The sequence below is a fragment of the Sphaeramia orbicularis genome, chromosome 6, assembly GCF_902148855.1.
Source record: "Sphaeramia orbicularis chromosome 6, fSphaOr1.1, whole genome shotgun sequence".
NCBI lineage: Eukaryota > Metazoa > Chordata > Actinopteri > Kurtiformes > Apogonidae > Sphaeramia > Sphaeramia orbicularis.
Window position 1 is genome coordinate 39,148,870 of NC_043962.1, and position 18,926 is coordinate 39,167,795.

An 18,926-nucleotide genomic window follows, 5' to 3' on the forward strand; every position below is an offset into this window, starting at 1 on the left:
TCAAATTTGACACATATGTGTTGTTTTTTTTTTTTTTTTTACATGTTTTTTACAAATTTTTTAAAAGTTTTTGTATGTGTGTACAGGAGAGCCAAAGTGAAACAAAGTGTTAGTAACCTCTGCTTACTTTTTCACTTGTTCTTTTTAAATTAATTCAACTTGTAAAAGAAGTAAATAATTTGATCTGCTCTTTTTCAGCTTCCTATTGACGTCTTCAACAATTACTTCAGCCTGGGCTTCGACGCTCATGTCACACTGGGCTTCCATGAATCCAGAGGTCAGTCCGCTCACAACAACACCTTTACATATATTCAGCGCTTTGAACCCAAGGATGTAAACTTTCTTTAAAAAGATGCATTGGTACAAAGCTGAAAACAGGCTGTTCTGAAGTCATGAAAAGTGGGCATAAGATGAATGAGACAATGATCCTATAAATATGATTTATATGCACAGCAGTACATAAAACTCATCAGTTAAGTACAGCATGCACAGTAATGAGGCAGTAAAAGGAATCCAAAAACGACATTAAACACTGACAGGGACCATTCTATTCTATTACTCTTTTTATACTGATTCTTCCACACTTTTACTCAAGTAAACTTTGCAGTGCAGATCTTCAACACATAATGGACTGTTGACAGTGTTCTGAGCATTGATAACTAAAAAGTATACATAAAAAAACCCCCACAAAAGTTACTGAAATTAGACCTGAGTTAATCTGAAATGAAATAAATGGTGAAAACCTGACTGATGGAAAGCCAAATTGGAACCAGTATAAAATAAACTCCTACTTTTTAAAAAAAAAAAAAATCCATTTAGAAAATTGTCTTCCTTGACAAATAAAAAAAAATCTGTAATAGTTGTTCCTGCAGCCTGATGACATGTTGGCAAATATCTATTAATTTCTAAATTTGCTTGGAAACTTTAATTCATCTGTCAGGTTATTGTCACTGTTAGTAATAGTTCCTGTTATCTTTAGTTGGCTGATGTTGTTCTGTTCTTACTTGCATCCCTTCTCTTGCTGTTCAGTGAACTGATTACCCCGTAGGATCAATAAAATGCATCTAACTGAATTAAAATCTCATTTAATGAAGCTGAGAAGCCAAATGATGGATGGAAATGTAAGTGGACCGAGTTTAGCCTAACCACAGCTCATATCTCCATTTGCTCCAAACAGAAAGTGGGTTATTATTCTGCATTTTAAGCACTGATTGTCACTAATGGCCTTAATACAAAATCACAAACATGGATTACTGAACTGAGTAAATGTGTCTTCTGATTTGTTTGTTTCTAGAGGCAAACCCAGAGAAGTTTAACAGCCGCTTTAGGAATAAAATGTTCTATGCAGGGGTAAGTGTTGTTACATTCCTTAGTGCTGGCCTTCCATTCATGTGTTTCAAGTTTGTAATATCCATGTTTGTGTCCATGCGATTCAGACGGCCTTCTCAGATTTCCTGAGTGGGAGTTCAAAAGACCTCGCCAAGCACATCAAAGTAGTGGTGAGTAAAGAGTCTGCACTGAATAACAGGTGTTAGGTGTTTCCTTCCATGGTGTTTGAGTCCTTCATAGTCAGGATAAGAGTCTGTCTCACTGATCAATATATTTCGTGTATGGAATAGTCTAGGTAGTGTGCAGGTTACATCATTCAGAAGGTTCTGCCTCCACCTCCTAGACTCAATAACACATATCTGATACGAGGGCTGTTCAATAAGTTCATGGCCTCACCCAGAAATACTGGTTGTTATAATACAGGATGTTACATTCTTTCGTGATGGGATAGTGATGCTTGAACATCGATGGACCAAGTGCATTGCTGTAAATGGAGATTATGTTGAAAAATAAAATATAAATTATCAGTCTGTGTTGTTCTGTTCTGGGTGAGGCCATGAACTTATTGAACGGCCTTCGTATTATTGGATGGAAATGGAAACACAAAAGGACATGGTAACTCAAATACTATTCCTTCAGCCTGACCCACTACGTAGATGATTGTTTCAAATTCGTACTGATGGTAGCGTTTAGTAGCAATAATACATGATAACTGATAATGATCGAATAATGATAATGACGATAATAATAATGATGATGAGGCTGAGGAGTAGAATTGTACCAATGAAACCTTGAAGAATCTTTCCTTCCCCTTTCTGTTGTTCATATGCAAAAACCAATTATATATTAGTTTATCACATTTATCACATACTCATTAGTCAGTTAAAAAGTCACTGGTTCATATGAAGGTGCTAATCTTTAAAAACGGAAACAAATTTGTGGGTGGGTTTATTTCTTTCCCTTTCTTTACCAACCAGTGCTGTAACCTCTCGCCTCATTCACTGAAGTCAGACACTAAAGCACCAGAAAGTTCACATTCAGCAGCTCAGGCTCAATAGTCAATATCTCTTAGGGGTGTGAACTGTTGTAAACCATTGTGCTATTATGTTCATATGTACAACATATAGTTAAAGTTGAGTACACATTACTCAGTCCTGAAGAGAAACCCTCCTGTGTTTGAGGTTTCTTGTGCTTTCTTTTCCATTCTTCAGTTTTTCCTTATTTGTACTGAGGGTCTAACGATGATAGAGGTTGCATTTTTTGCTAATTACAAATGTCATTGTGCCAGATTAAATGACTTGAAGGAATTCAATGGGGCACGGGAATACAAACTACTAGATCAGTGGTTCCCATTCTTTTTTGGCTCGTGACCCCATTTTACCATCACAGATTTCTGGCGACCCCATACATTCAAAACGGAGACAGTTTTTTGCAAAAATGTGTTTGTTTTTGATCTTGTAATAGTTTGGTATACTATGTTGCAAATAAACATTAATTTTAGACAACATTTAGGCTATATATTGTATATAATGCACCTTTTTTTTTTACATTTTTAAAAGGAAAAGTGTGTGGTGTTTTAATTATAATGACATATACAGGGTGGGGAAGCAAAATTTACAATGAACATTTAGTTGTTTTTTCTCAGCAGGCACTACGTCAATTGTTTTGAAACCAAACATATATTGATGTCATAATCATACCTAACACTATTATCCATACCTTTTCAGAAACTTTTGCCCATATGAGTAATCAGGAAAGCAAACGTCAAAGAGTGTGTGATTTGCTGAATGCACTCGTCACACCAAAGGAGATTTCAAAAATAGTTGGAGTGTCCATAAAGACTGTTTATAATGGAAAGAAGAGATTGACTATGAGCAAAACTATTATGAGAAAGTCTGGAAGATACTATTAAAGAAGAATGGGAGAAGTTGTCACCCGAATATTTGAGGAACACTTGCGCAAGTTTCAGGAAGCGTGTGAAGGCAGTTATTGAGAAAGAAGGAGGACACATAGAATTTAAACATTTTCTATTATGTAAATTTTCTTGTGGCAAATAAATTCTCAAGACTTTCAATAAACTAATTGGTCATACACTGTCTTTCAATCCCTGCCTCAAAATATTGTAAATTTTGCTTCCCCACCCTGTACATTAAATCATTACAACATATTTTTTATTAGTTTTTTTTTTTTTTTTTAATCAATTACTAGAAATTTCAGGCAACCCCATTTGAATTCCAGGCGACCCCACATGGGGTCCCGACCCCAAGGTTGAAAAACACTGTACTAGATAAATATGACCAGTCGATTGGGGGTGGGACCTTTCTGTGTGGAGTTTGCATGTTCTCCCCGTGTCTGCGTGGGTTCTCTCCAGGTACTCCGGCTTCCTCCCACCATCCAAAGACATGCACTGATAGGTTAATCGGTTAATTTAAATTGCCCATAGGTGTGAATGTGAGAGTGTCTATATGTCAGCCCTGCGATGAACTGGCGACATGTCCAGGGTGTACCCCACCTTCGCCTATATGTAGCTGGGATAGGCTCCAGTGACCCTCGTGACCCTAGTGAGGATAAAGCGGGTTCAGAAAATGAATGAATGAATGAATAGATAAATATGTTTATGGATGCAGTGGACTTGAAAGTATTAATAATGGCATAGTTAAATTAAAACTGCCGTGCATATCTCTATCCTCAGTGTGATGGGACGGATCTGACGGCCAAAGTCCAGGAGTTGAAGTTACAGTGCCTGCTCTTCCTCAACATCCCAAGGTAAACATTTTAACATCTTCAATTCATGGTGCCATCATCACTACATATAAAATAATGTCTATCTTGATGATGTTCTAAAAATAGTGTTGACTTCTTCTTTCACTCCAAAACCAAATGAATGTTCCTAAAATAGAGTATTAATCATTAAACACAGTTGTCACCTCCACTGAAGACTTAATAACTGTTTGGACTGTGCTGCAGGTACTGTGCAGGTACCATGCCGTGGGGTCATCCCAGCGAGCATCATGACTTTGAACCACAGCGACATGATGACGGCTGCATCGAGGTCATCGGCTTTACCATGACTTCCCTGGTGAGTTTTCATGTGAATTAGCTCAGACCACTTCAGATGGAGTCAATCCTACTTTAATGCCTCCAAGGTCCTGACTTCCCAACTGAACAGGGGAGTTTCCAGTGTAGCTGTGTCCTTGCCAGTTTTTAAGGACTTTAGATAAGGATGACTCTAAACTGTAAATATTCAGGGATGCCAGTACAGATAAAACTGCATTAATCTACTTTCTCCACTCCAGTTTTGGATGATAACTGAGCTGCTTCTTCAGGGTGCCAGAATAGTGCATAACAGTAATACTCAGCTTTGAAATGAGCATTTATCTCTAACGTTTTGATTTATAATTGGTTGTACATGAGCTGTGTTTCTAAGGGAAAGTTACAGGGTGTCCATAAAGTCAAACAAATGTATTACAAAAGCAAATGAATAGACAAATCTGTGGAAATTATTATAAAATGAAAAGTAAATGTTGAAGTTTTTTTTGCCTCGTTTAATACACCTCTATACAGGCACCATTAGTTGCACTAAGCACATCCAGACGGTACTGGATTTGCTGCCATGTTGGCTGTATCATACCCTCATCAGTGGTGTCGGTGGCATCAGTGATCTTTTACTTCAGTTTGTTGATGTCCTGTATCTTTGTTTGATGCATGATATCTTTAACATAACCATGTAGAAAAAAATCCAGGGCAGTGATATCTGGTGAATGAGGTGTCCAGGGAATTGGACCATCCCTTCCAATCCACCGGTCTGGAAATGTTACATTTGGGAACCCACCAACATGCAGTCACCAATGTGGTGGTGCTCCATCTACCTGGAAAATGATGGTTGGTTCAAAGTCATCCAGTTGTGGTGACACATATTCAGTCAAAAGGTCAAGGCCGACATTTGCAGTAATTGATCTGTCGTTGAAGAAAAATGGACCAATAATTTGATTGCACATGATCCCATGATGTGATTAAAAACTTTGAAAACTACTGAGACTTTGTGGACATCCTGTTTTATTTTTATTGTATTATTAATGTGGGACTTGAAGCTCAGATTCAGGTTGTTAATTTTGTCTTCCTTACTTAACTTTAGGAAAATATTTCTCATTCATTGCCACCAGACAATTAGACATGGGTTTTACTGCTGCAGCATTATTTGGTTTGACAGGTGTGTAATTGTGCATCATCTGAATAACTCTGGAAACATACGTTTTACTCTTCATTAATGTGACATCATGCATAGTCAGAATAATAATGATAGGTTCCATGTGTCACCCCAAAGCAAACGCAATGGTTCTCAGACACATGATCTACAAAACTTTGTCTTTTTGTCCCACTTTAATACTACGGTCTTCTAAGGGCTGACCAACTTTTCAAGGCGATTGATTACATTATAGATCAGTCACAAACTCTGCTCGTGTATAAGTGGACATGAAATGTTGACTTTGTTTGCCACCAGGCCACGCTGCAGGTGGGCGGTCATGGAGAACGACTCCACCAGTGCAAAGAGGTGACCCTCACCACCTACAAGTCCATCCCCATGCAGGTGGACGGTGAGCCCTGCAAGCTGGCTCCCTCTGTCATCCATATCAACTTGAGGAACCAGGCCAACATGGTGCAGAAGGTCAAGAGGAGGATCTCCATGCCCCACCTAAACGAGTAAGACGCAGTATTTATAACTCCTGGAAGATGCACTGCAAACCTGAAAAGAGGTATAATATTCCTCAGAGACTGAAATTAAAACAGATCTTCTTCTCTGCTCTAATTATGAAGAACCAGGGGTCACAAAAATAATTAAATTAAATCTTATTAAAAGCACAAACTATTGATTTTTCTGTTTTTCTCATCCATCATCAGATATTTGTTGACATTTTAATTGGCAGTAGTATTTTAAAAAAGGGATTTATAAATACAGTAAAGTAAATAAAGAAGGAACTTGTGAATTTAAAAGAAATAGCTTTACATTAATAGAATTTCAAATTAATAAAGATAAATGGTAGAAATTCATGAACTGAATTAATACAAGTTATAATAAGATACCTAAGGGCTGCTCTTTTTCCATGTTTCTTCGACACATGCTGCCACTATGTGGCACCAGAGCTGTGTTTCAGTGATGTAGCAGTGAGAATGTGCTTCTGTTTGTGGTGTTTGTGTTCAGCCAGCAGCCGCTTCCTGAGAAACTGCAGATCCGAGTGAACAGGATCAGCATGGCAGCATATGAAGCCCTGCATTATGACAAGGATCAGCTGAAGGACGCCTGTGAGTCAGTCAACAAATAGTTAACAGAGCATGAGTCAGTGAATCCTTTGGTGTTTCCAAACAGTGTTAGAGGATCAACTACACACAGATTTCAGAGGTTTCTTTTAGTCAAATACTCACTGATGTTACAGGAGAAAGGCAGGTTGTCAGTCTGTGTAATGTAAAGAATGAAATGATCCATATTGTTCATAGTTAATGAAACACCTGCTGTGTTCCTGCAGCGACACCACTGGGGCTCATCACCGTCCCCGGAGACAGTGACCTGGAGACCTGCCGCCTGCTCATCGAACGTCTGCAGGATAATCTGGATCAGGTACAGAATGAGTTTCCATGAACTGGGGACAGGTTTGAGTGAAAACGAGGGGCAGGAATGGAAAAGAGCCTGATCAGCCCGATCAGTTTCATATGTGAAAATTTGTGAAAAAATACACACAAAACATGACATTCATGGAATTTGAGGCCACACCGTTTACGAAGATGCTTTGGCATTTTGTTGGTGTCCAACTCCGAGTAATCCTTTTACAGAGATTACAACTTGTACTGTTGTCCTCATGAAATGAAGCCACACTTTCCTCCTCCCCACAGTTACACCTCAGTTTCCAACAGCGTAGAAGTAGGAGTTTGTTGTTTGACAATGTGGTAATGTGTATAAAACATGCTGGTTACATCCCAAAAAGTGACTGCCAGAGATATTTAAACTAGTTCAATAAAACAACTAGTCAGGCAATGAAGTTAATTAATTTGCTCTAGTAAATTGCTCTAGTTTCCAAGTGTAGGCTTAACTAAGGATATTACACACATCAAACACATCTAAACATCAGCAGTAGTCAGTGTCATCATATAAATATCATGAACTAGAAGCTGCACTTCTTTGACTGCCTCTTTAATAATTCGTTTAGAACAAAGATGATGTTCCATAACAACATTTTGCTGTTAGGGGTGATGTGTTTTTGCACAGGACTTTTGATCCTGATAAAAGCATCTGTAGATGAATAGAAACAGGACCAGACAGTATTTAAAATGATCAGTGTTTGAGAAGTGGATCCATGCTGTCACAGTTTCCATTCCTTGTAAGCACATGTAACAAAAAAAGACTTCAAGGCCGCATTTGAGTCTGGTTCTCTGTTCAACGGTGGAAACAGAAAAAGCACCACTGTCCACCTACAGGTATTGACAGTGTCAGTGTTAAGGTTTTTTTGAAATGTGTTTTCCTGTTTCATTTTTCTTCCTGTCTCTTCAGGACTGTGAAGTGATGGAAGGAGAGTGGTTTACTTCACAAAAACTATCTATGAAGTGGTGCTTCCTTGACTGTAAGTCCAAACCTGAAATGACTGGTCACCATGTAGTTGTGCATAAAACTGACCCCAGTCCTTTATTTCTCAGGTACAACTGCAGACCGCTTCTACAGGATCGACCGAGCTCAGGTACAACAACATCCACAATCCTTTTCCCAGTTTTTAATCAAGCTTTGTATACAAATGATTGAAAATAAAGGCCAGTTAATCTTTCAGGGATACCTTAAAGAATATTTGAATCAGTAACTTGCAGATACTATTACTTCCTCTCCTTTGCTTTTCTATGTGATATATTTATAAATAATATGGAAACCAGTTCAGATACAGACACATTTTATTTACACTTGTCTTCAAAGTCGCTGCTGTTTCCTTCCTCCTCCTTCAGGAACACCTGAACTATGTCACAGAGATCTCTCAGGAGGAGCTGTACATCTTGGACCCAGAGCTGGTCGTCAAGGAGACGGTAGGCACCTCCCCTGGAATGCCGGACCTGGTGGACTCTGAGGAGCATCAGGACCAGCAGCGAAAGTTTGCCTTTCCTCACTCTGCAACCTCGCCGACTTCCCCTACCTCCTCGACATCCCCGACCTCCTCAGCCATACTCAGGTGAGACAGCGAACAACGTCCGCTGCTTCATGGAAATGAGTTTGAGTTTGATCAGATACAGGGAATGGACAAATGAATCTGGAATTTTAATACAATTCTGTCACCTTCAATCTGTTTCTTGAAACTAAATTACCAATTTGGTTTTTCATCGTACAACAAAGAGGCAGGTTTGAGTGAAATACTTGAATGTTTTCAAGTTTATCATTATACAAACTTACTAATGCTCTGGGTTTTATTTATAACCAATGTCAGACCCGGACAATCAGCTCTATTTTTATTCAGTTTGACTCATTTTAGTGTTCCTAGTATTTACTGTTCTTTAATAGCAAAGGTGCTATTTATTATTAAGACAAATCTGAAATATTGAATTTACTAAAAAAAAAAAAAAAAAAAGCTAGATCTGAATGTGCAGAAAAACAAATCGGAGTCAAAAGGTTTGCTCTCCATAGTAAGAGAACAAACATTTGTGTGAACATATTTGTCATCTGAAATACAACATGTATCGTGGGTTTGTATTGTTCTTAAACTCACAGTGAATGGCTCTAGGTTTCATCTTTATAAATCTATTTTTGCTGAATATTGTGGGTGGAGGTGAAATCTGTTTTCTGTCCCATTTGGGGTATTATACAATACCTGTTCTTGTCTTGAATCTCACCACTAACAAATATCACAAAAAAAGCCTACAACAGTGAAAAATAGGAATGAATCTAAAACTAAGCAGTCATTGAAAACAAATTAAACTAGCAAACATTTTTGAGTAAAAGTAAAATGAAACTGAAAACTAAGGCAAATCTATAATCTGCTTAAAAGAGCAGAAGCGTTTACTTTTTTTCCTCTGAGCTCTTTGCCCCCTAGTGGATACACCAGGTCCTGCAGTTACCAGTCTGTCAGGGTGGCAGCTGGTCATGGTCTGAAACATCAGAAAGAAAATGAGCTTCTGGTGCTGTTGAAGTACCGTTACCATGGTGACGATGGTGGCTCGACACGTGTCCCTTTTGTGGCTTTTGTTTTCTGGGTCACTCATTCACCTGTCTGCACTATTGTCCGTCCGTTTCTAAAGCAGGCTAAGCAGAAATCAATCACAACACGAGTGCATGGTGTAAAGAAACAAACCACAGTCTGTGCGTGTGTGTGTGTGTGTGTGTGTGTGTGTGTGTGTGTGTGTGTGTGTGTTTTTCAGAGTCAGAGATGGTCAGAGGAAGAGGGTCTCCAGTGACAGCTCAGTGGCTGATGCTCTGTCTCAGAGCTCCAAGACCGTCCTCTGCAGGTAAAAACACACACAGGTTTGCTTTAACACTTCAATAACATTTAATTGAACCACACTCCTGGGATCGATTGAGATTATTGTACTGTAATAAAAACTTGAATTCATGATCTAAATCTGCATTTTAAGGGATTATAGATTATTTTTTTTCTTAATTGGATGTAGCTTTACAAAGTGTGAATGCATTTATGAACCCACTATATAACTAATCACACACAGAAAGTAGGGAGAAAATAAAAGAGTACCAACATACAATCTATTCATGGAAATGTATGTAAACATTAGTAAAAGCAATGTAATGGATCCTATAGTTTCAACAGCTAACTGTACTTTGTAATATAGAGGCTTTGGAAATAAATATTCACCATAAGTTATTTTTCGATAGAACTTAAGTTTAATAGTCCTTAACATGACATAATATACTGTTTGTGGAATATTATTATTATTATTATTATTATACATCAGATGTTCATTAAGGAAATAGGTTTGTTTGGTTTTTTTTGTTTTGTTTTTTTTACTTAAATACAGCTCATTTCTTGTGGTTTCATTACTGTCAGACTTTTACCTCTCATTTCTGCATAAGAAAACCCTGATGGCTTCACAAGTCACATTTATGACAAATACGAGGGAGAATCAAAAAGTTCTTAGACAAACAATATTTCAAAATGCTCAGTTCACAGCCCCAGCAATTGGACAAAGAAGGAATCTACTAATTTAAACATAGATTGGAAAAGTGTTTAGACTCTACAGTAATGGAGCTTATGCAGAAAAATAATTTTATTTTAGTAAATAAGCTTTTTATTGCATTTGTCAGAACTTTTTGACGCTCCCTCATATATCCACTACTTGGTCACAGTGGGTTAATATTTCCAAAGCTGTAAATAGGTCCATTAAATGTCCCCTTGTTTAGATGGTCTGGATCATTTTTATCTTAGTTACCTTTTTTGGCCTTAATCAGAAGAAACTGGCGCTTGTTCATGTTTCATATTGATGAAAGTCTCAGTTTCATAAAAATCAAACAAAACCTACTTTGACAAGAATGGCTATCACTGCATTAAACGGTCATCCCTTTGGTGCAAATGCTCTTAGTCCTCCCTGCTGTTGACTAAGGAGGAGGCCTAATAGTATTGTAAGAAATATGACAGAGGTATTTGTGCCTTTTCATTTTGTTCTGTTTTCTTTGTGCTGAAACTGCAGAGATTACTATAACCATTTTGTCCGTGGCTTGAAAATGGAATAAAATGTTTGACCACTATTGGTAGAAGGCAGAGCTGTGCTGCAGAAGCATTAAACTGAAAGGAAAGATGGTTGTAGATATACAGGGTGTCCGCAAAGTCTGTTTACAATTTAACACATTTATTACAAAAGCAAATGAATGAACAAATCTGTTGAATTTATTGCAAAATTAAAAGTAGGTATTGAAGTTTTTTGCTTCATTTAATCCACCTCTACATGGACACCATTAGTTGTACTGGATTTCTTCCCATGTTGGCTGTATCATAGCCTCATCAATGGTGTCAGTGGTATCAGTGGTCCTTTTACTTCAGGTCGTTGATGTCCCGTATCTTTGTTCAATACATGATATCTCTAACCAAACCCCATAGAAAGAAATCCAGGGCAGTGATATCTGATGAAGGAGGTGTCCAGGGAATTGGACCATCCCTTCCAATCCACCGGTCTGGAAATGTTAGATTTAGGAACCAACCAACATGCAGTCCCCAGTGTGGTGGTGCACCATCTACCTAGAAAATGATGGTTGGTTGAAGGTCATCCAGTTGTGTTGACACATAGTCAGTCAAAAGCTCAAGGTCAACATTTGAAGTAATTGTGCAAATGTGTAGTTTTTTTAACTGAACCTATTTCATCAGTAGGGTACCTGAAATGCGCAAATTCAACGTGCTTAAAAAACTTCGCAAACCACTGAGTACATAGAACAAATCTGATTAACATTCATTCATTCATTCATTCATTATCTGAACCTGCTTTATCCACACTAGGGTCGTGGGGGTTGTTGGAGCCTATCCCAGCTACTTATGGGCGAAGGCGGTGTACACCCTGGACACGTCAGCAGTTCATTGCAGGGCTATCTGATTAACAAATCTTATCAATTGCTTTTGTAGTAGCTGCATTTTTTGAATTGTAAAGAGACTTTATGGACAGCCTGTATTACTACAGTACTAACATGATACTGAACTCTAGAAGGCACAGATATCCTGAAATGACTAAAACATGTCACTGTGTATGTTAATTTTTTTCTGAACATTAAGTAAAAATCAGTTCTTCTGTACAAATGAGTGAGCTCAATGAGACACAAATGACACCATGTGTTAGACTACATATAGTATTTGACATTAAAGCTGATACTACACTTTTGCTTATTTGAGATGGTTCCTGAATCATGCAGTAACAGTGGTTGTCCTGTAGGGGGAAGCACTGTTTCATAATGTGCTGCTCACTTGTCATGTTTAGAATCTGAGAGTCACTAATGAGAATTACAGCTTTACCTTATCTGTTCTGATTAAATGGAACTCTTCATTTACCCCTTTGCTCTGATTAATTTGAAGATATGAATAGACTCTTGTTTTGAGCAGAAGAGTGTGAAAGGCTCCTGTAGACAGGTGAGGTTTGTAGACTGATGTGTTGGAAAGTGAATTCAGATCTGTCCAGAACAAGTGGGTTGGTATTTTGGTTGGTTCTGCTCAGGATTTCATTAGTTTGATGATGTGGGATCAGGAACATTAACAAAGAACAAGTGGTCTTCATGTGGGTTTTGGTAATGCATTTTGGTAGTTTTGTGTTTTTTTGTGTGTGTGCAACATAAATCAAAGTTTATGAACTGATTCACTAAACCAGACCAGCCTTTGTTAGTATCTGTAGTTGTCTAGAGGTATTCCAGAGATAAAGCAGCTCCAGTGAGCCCAGTCTTTTACTTGGATTTCTCAGATTTTTACATTTTATTGGATGAGTCTTTGATTAGATTTCTTCTGAAGAGCCAAGTCCACATGATCTTGTTTCTGTCAGCGCATCCTGCTCATAAGAATATATCAAAGAGTGTAACGTTCCCAGGGATCAGAGACCGCCTCAGACCTGGAACTTCGATGCACTTGTTTGTGAATGATGTTTTTGTTGTGGATTATCAGACATGTGGCTGAATGGTTTTGCTCCTGTTGTGATGGCTGTGACTCATAAACATGTCTGGAGGCTGCTTGTGCTACATTAACAGACGAACTGCAGAGCCATAGCTGCTGACTGTACTTCATGGTACCTGGTTCTGTAACACTGCCTGCACCGTGTGCTGAAGCTGCTTCTCAACTTCAACTGTCCATGTTGTGTTCACTGTTTCTTGTATGTGATCCAAAGGAGAGGGGCAAAGATTCTCAATGTCCATCGTTCCAATACAACCCTCGCTGATTTCAGACCCATGATTAGGTATGACATTCTATGTGTGTGAGCTGCCTGGTCTGGTGCTTCTGTGGTCGTCTTGGTGTTTTTAAGATTAAATGTGTTCTTGTTTTCAAACACTTCCTAGTGTCTTACCTTTTGTCTGTTTTACAGTTCCTCCACCGCTACCTCACGCAACACTGAAAAAGGTAAACTGGTTTTTAGTTTGTTGTATATTAAAGCAAATCACACCCACAGGATCTTTGATCAGGTCTGTCTACATTAAGTTCATTTTGTGTTGTTTCAGTTACATTTTTGCAGATGTTTTCCTAAACAGCTGGTTCTGTGTTGTTTTTTGCACATACAAGTTACTTCATCCAAACTTGTTTAATTTATATTAATATGTATTTTAAGGCTGTCTTTGAAAAACGTCTCCATAAACGAATTTCAAGGATCTTCATGTTCATCCTGCTCATTAACTGTGGTCATTTTTTTTTTTTTTGTAGATACAGAGTTGATCAACTGTGTCAAGACTGAAGACCTGAATGGAGTGAGTCTATAAACTGACCTCTTGACTAATTTGATTCAGGTTTTATGCTTGTTTAGTTTATTCTTGTTAGTGTGTGCTGTTGTGTCTTGTCAGGATGGTCCAAATCTGTGTGTTGAATGTTTTTTTTTGTGTTGTTGCGTAGCTGATAAAGCTCCACCAGCAGGGAGCAGACATCCTGCTGCAGGACGTCGCAGGCTGCACGCTGCTGCACCACGCTGTGGAGGCCGGCAACAAAGAGATCATGAAGTACCTCATAGAAAACGGTGAGAAGACAGGCTGATGCATGTGGAGGTCATGGGTTGTGGCTTTCAGGGTTCCTGCGGGGTCTTAAAAATCTTGAATTTACTAATTTGCATATAATACCTTAAAAAGTCTTTAAAATGTCTTAAATTTGATATAGTAGGTCTTAAGTTATGTTGCCATAAACTTCTTTGTTGTTTTGTGTTTAAATGTGTCTGGGGAAATGCCCAAACTGCAAAGAAAGAAACATTACTTGACTCAGTTTCACCTGTTCCAACCCAACAATTTATATTGAAATTAGGAGCCTGTTTTTGATAACTTTGAAATGATCAAAGACATGTGAGCATGGGGAAGTGCAAATTTAATAATGCCTGGTTGGAGTAATAATAAATGATATAAATAGATAATAAAATAAATAAAACAAATAAATAAATACATTTTCCTAAATTCTTGGAGTCACAAATTTTTGCCAGTATGACAGTGAAATGGGCATTAAATTCTGTTCTAAGTAGTCTTATAAAGACCTTAAAAAGTCTTAAATTTAGTTTGTAGGAACCCTTGGCTTTATATATGGTTTATATATGGGTGCTTCTATGAAACTGGTCCCTAAAAACAGGACATGGGGGCTAAAAATTCAAACAAGATGTAGACTAATGTTATGAAGCAAGTTTGGAAGCACTTTGGGTCTATTTTAAAAATAAATTCTTACTGAGATAAAAAAAGAAATTATTTTTCAGATAAAACACATTTTTATATTGTTTTTTATTAGTTTTATACAAAAATCCTTTTGTAACACAGTTAAAAGGACACGAAAATTACACGCTATTATTTTTTCGAATATCTTTTTTATTCTCTCACAGGTACATTTTAGGAATCGAACTAATTATGTAAAGCATTTATAGTGGTATATAAGACCATTTCAAGCCATGTTTTCCAGACCAAATGCACTGACACCTAGGTAGTTTTTTCTGTCCCAATTTTGGTCCTATTTTTGGCCCCAAAATGTTATTAAAAATGCATTAATTTTGGGATGGCTCAGAGCAAGAGTATAATTTTTTTGCATTTATCTGAGGTCATCATTGGGTACATCCTGGGGGGAAATATGTTAACATTTCTCTTTTATTATTGGGCTTAAAAAGCTGGTAAAGTGCCAGGTACCAAAATGAACCCAGTATCATAGAAGCACCCATATAGTTTCCAAACAAATTAGTTATGTGTTAATTAGTGAACTTTGAACCGCTCACAGAAGGGTTTTTTTTTTTATCAGTTTTAGATAGAATAATTTTAGGATTTATTAATTTTAAAAAAAAAAAAAAATCATTTATTTATTTATTTAAAATTACAATCTGTGCTGTAGATTTACTAGAACATTTTATAACAAAACAGAGTGCAGAGTGTAAGAAAAGAAAGAAAATGCTTTCAAAGTTCAAAACAAGCAATAAAACTGTTGCAAAGTTGTTATTGGCTACTAGCACATTTGTTTTAGAGATGCAGTACTTTTTTTTTTTTAATCCTAATGATGAATGTGTCTTTTGAGCGAATAGATACAGATATTGATCAGTCAGCAGATATTCATTCAGCAGATCAGGATGTAGCCAAGCACACATGTTGGGCTTTCCTATTATGGTCAGTGTTGTTTTTTTTCCTGACAAAAGTGGCCTGTGAATGCAGCACTGTTTACCACTAGGCTTAAAGTGGGGGCATGTTTAAGTTCCCACCAGCAGGTGAACATACAGGCTCCATATTGAGTCTGTTGATGTCCTATAAATGTCTGAAAGAGTGATTGATTGGTTTGAACTTTCTGCTCTGACAGGCTGTTTGTTTGGAGCTGTGACAATGAAACACTCGCACTCTTAATTCACCCTGTGATCCTGATGAAATGGGTTTCTAAATGCATTTTGTTTGTTTTGTCACATTCAGTACCCACAACCCACCTGGATATAACTGAGAAAGAGACGTAAGTAAAGACCAAGACAAGATTTTATGTGCAGATATTTAGTCTTGTGCTCATGTTTAATTTGTGTTGATGCGTTGTGTCTTAAGAGGAGAGACGGCGCTCCATAAGGCTGCCACTTCCTGCCAGAGGAGTATCTGTCACTATCTGGTGGAGGCAGGGGCATCGCTCATGAAGACAGACCTGCAGGTAAATGAACACTCACCTGCAACTAAGTCTAGCCAGCAGGTAACTTTAAAGCCCTATTTCAGCTACAGAGGGAATGCACATACGTCACTTCCCCCCCAGGCCACGCTCCTCTAAGTCAGACTGAGTGGCAAAAACTAACCTGCTCAACATGACGGAGTATAGCAGTAAACACAGCCAAACCAGGAAAATGTGAAATATGAAATTAAATGAACGACAATTGGACTGGACATGGATCCGTAGGAACGACCAAAGAGCAAATGTTCCATTAACATTGACATGTGGACAGAAATCACATATCCGGACATCCAGGGTGTAGGGGATCATCGCTATTTTTACCTGAAACAAATATATATGGTTTCATCATCACTGACAACCAGGGTCCAAAACTAGGGCCCAGGACCAGCTGATCCAAAGTCCATTTACAGTAGACCATGGACTAACCTCAGTGAATATATGCATGATCTACTGGTACTGAGGAGATTTACGTATAATTAATATCAAGTACTTTATACAACACAGATACAACTGCTTTGTACGAGCAGGGTATGACTTCATTCTTGTAAATTATGATATTTTTCCCACCTGTTTTTAAATTACAACTTTATTCCTGTAATATTATGGTTTTATTGTTGGAATATGACAACTTTAATCTCATAAACAAATGACATTTTTGTTAAATTATGAGTTGTTGTTTTTTTTTATAACTACGACTTTATTCTCATAACATTGTGATTCTTTTTGTATTCGACTTTATTATCATAAAATTACGGGTTTTATATTGATATTGACTTTATTCTCGTAGTGTCAAGTGTTTTAATTTTCTGGTGTGGCTCTAATACGCTGTCGTAGCTTTATTCTCCAGTTCCCCCGTATTTGAAAAACTGGGTTTAGTTCAACTGGCCTTAGTTTAAGTTAGTTTACAAATCATGTAGGAGCACAAGGTTCAGAATCACAAAATGAAGACAAAAACCATGAAATATCTGATCGTGAAACCAAGAGCTTTACTAAGAAGTAATGTTAGCCAAAACAATATGTAATTTAAGGTATGATTTTACCCAAAAATACAGCATAAATTAATGTTACCTGACATGAAACTGGATCCACAGATCTAGGTTTGGTTTCCTGGATTTGTGGATCCATCTACTTCTCTTTTCTTTGTCTTTTGGTGTCTGTAAAATGATAGCTCCGACTGTTTTTCAACAAACATCTGAGTGCTGAAACTGAAGAAGTTAACTCCTGCAAAATGTCATTATTCAGTAAAATTAAGGCAGCCAGAGGTCCAGTAAAGAAAAATGAGGCTTTTTAGCGGACAAAAGTAAACATGAATGCTACAAAATGAGTAAAACTATCATGTTGACATAATAAATACTACATGAATGATTGCAGAATATTTCAGGTGGAAGCTTCTTGCAGGTTAAAAACGTGACCTGTGTTGTAGTTGCAGTGCATTGTGGTCTGTTTACTTTTCTCCTGGCTGATGTTCTACTGCTGGACTGACAACAAAACCTTCACTGTGGATTTTTGAGATCAGTGAAACATTTTCTGACTGACACTGCACAATGGCAGCTTCCTGCTGTACGAGGCAGTGTTCAGCGGCGTTCTCAGGCGCAGTGACTGCCACCAGCCTGAGCCGTCCGAACAGACTTTAAATGGATCTCCAGCAGTATTTGACCCACTTGTATAAAGTGATTAATGTTGTGTGTCATTGAGAAACGAAGCGCTGCAGGATCCCCGGCCTCGCTCCGACACACACAAAGGCTGTGGCTCACCGTTGCCATGGTGAAACCAGTGGTAACAGGAAGCAGCCCATAATCTGAGTTTTTTTCCTCCTCTCCAGCAAATGAAAGGAGTTCATGTGTTACTTAGTGTGTCTACTGTTGGTATGGAGCCGAGATTCACTGCATGGTTAGAAAAGAGCTGAGGCTTCCTCACTTCACTCCCACTTACTCTGTATTTTCCTTCTGCACAGCTTATCCACCTGTGTGATCATGTCATATCTGATCTATCAATCTGCATGTCTGTTCTATTAAACAACCTGTCAAGTGATTTATAAAGAACACTTGAATTTCTTTTTATATTTTACATAAGCTCACAAATACACTGCACTGTCACTTTATCTACCTGCTGAATAAGATTGCACTGTTAATTACTTGCACTATTTGCACAGAACCAGAAATGGTACCATTATACCTCACTCAATCCCATTAGATTTGTCCACATTGTATATTTTGAAAAAGTTGATAGCTATAGTGGACTATCTTACTTGTTTGTTCTCTATCTTACTTGTTACCTCTGCCAAGGAGGTTATGTTTTTGCTGGCATTGGTCTGTCTGGCTGTCTGTTCGTGTGCAAGATCACTCAAAAACTTATGGATGGATTTGGATGAAAATTTCAGGAAATGTTGATACTGGCACAAGGAACAAAAGATTAAATTTTGGTGGTGACTGGGGGGGGGTGTCTGCACTCTCTGAGTGCTTTTCTACTTTGTTTATTTTATTTTTTACTCAATGCTTCTTCACGGTTCTCATGCGTCCTGGAAAATGAGAAAAAGGTCAAATGTCCTGGAAACAGTTAAATTATCCTGGAAAATTATTTATCCTCCCCCTGCCTTGTGACCTTGTGTCCCTAAACTGAGTTGAAACTAAGGAATTTGTTGTTCAATGATTTATTGAAAATATACAGATAATTTTAGAGAAAGTGCAGGAGAAAAAGTAAGAGAGAAGAGAAAGTTGAGTTGGGAATTGTCCAGTTGAACATTGTAACTCTGTTTGCCGGGCTAATGAAGTGCTACACTGTAATCTGTGGATGTGTTTGAAT

At 37.8% G+C, this 18,926-nt stretch overlaps 1 protein-coding gene across 2 annotated transcripts in view; it reads left to right on the top strand.

Moving 5' to 3' along the window:
• dgkzb (diacylglycerol kinase, zeta b) overlaps positions 1-18,926 on the top strand; it is a 69,714-nt gene that overhangs the window by 47,536 nt on the left and 3,252 nt on the right. For both annotated transcript variants that reach the window (XM_030137304.1, XM_030137303.1), the window contains 18 exons: positions 199-277; positions 1,295-1,350; positions 1,437-1,499; positions 4,022-4,095; positions 4,297-4,408; positions 5,831-6,030; positions 6,530-6,630; positions 6,852-6,943; positions 7,871-7,940; positions 8,014-8,054; positions 8,311-8,531; positions 9,712-9,798; positions 13,156-13,224; positions 13,351-13,385; positions 13,683-13,726; positions 13,869-13,989; positions 15,887-15,923; positions 16,010-16,109. In XM_030137304.1, coding sequence (XP_029993164.1) covers positions 199-277; positions 1,295-1,350; positions 1,437-1,499; positions 4,022-4,095; positions 4,297-4,408; positions 5,831-6,030; positions 6,530-6,630; positions 6,852-6,943; positions 7,871-7,940; positions 8,014-8,054; positions 8,311-8,531; positions 9,712-9,798; positions 13,156-13,224; positions 13,351-13,385; positions 13,683-13,726; positions 13,869-13,989; positions 15,887-15,923; positions 16,010-16,109 — 1,602 coding nt within the window. The remainder of the gene's footprint in view (positions 1-198; positions 278-1,294; positions 1,351-1,436; positions 1,500-4,021; positions 4,096-4,296; positions 4,409-5,830; positions 6,031-6,529; positions 6,631-6,851; positions 6,944-7,870; positions 7,941-8,013; positions 8,055-8,310; positions 8,532-9,711; positions 9,799-13,155; positions 13,225-13,350; positions 13,386-13,682; positions 13,727-13,868; positions 13,990-15,886; positions 15,924-16,009; positions 16,110-18,926) is intronic.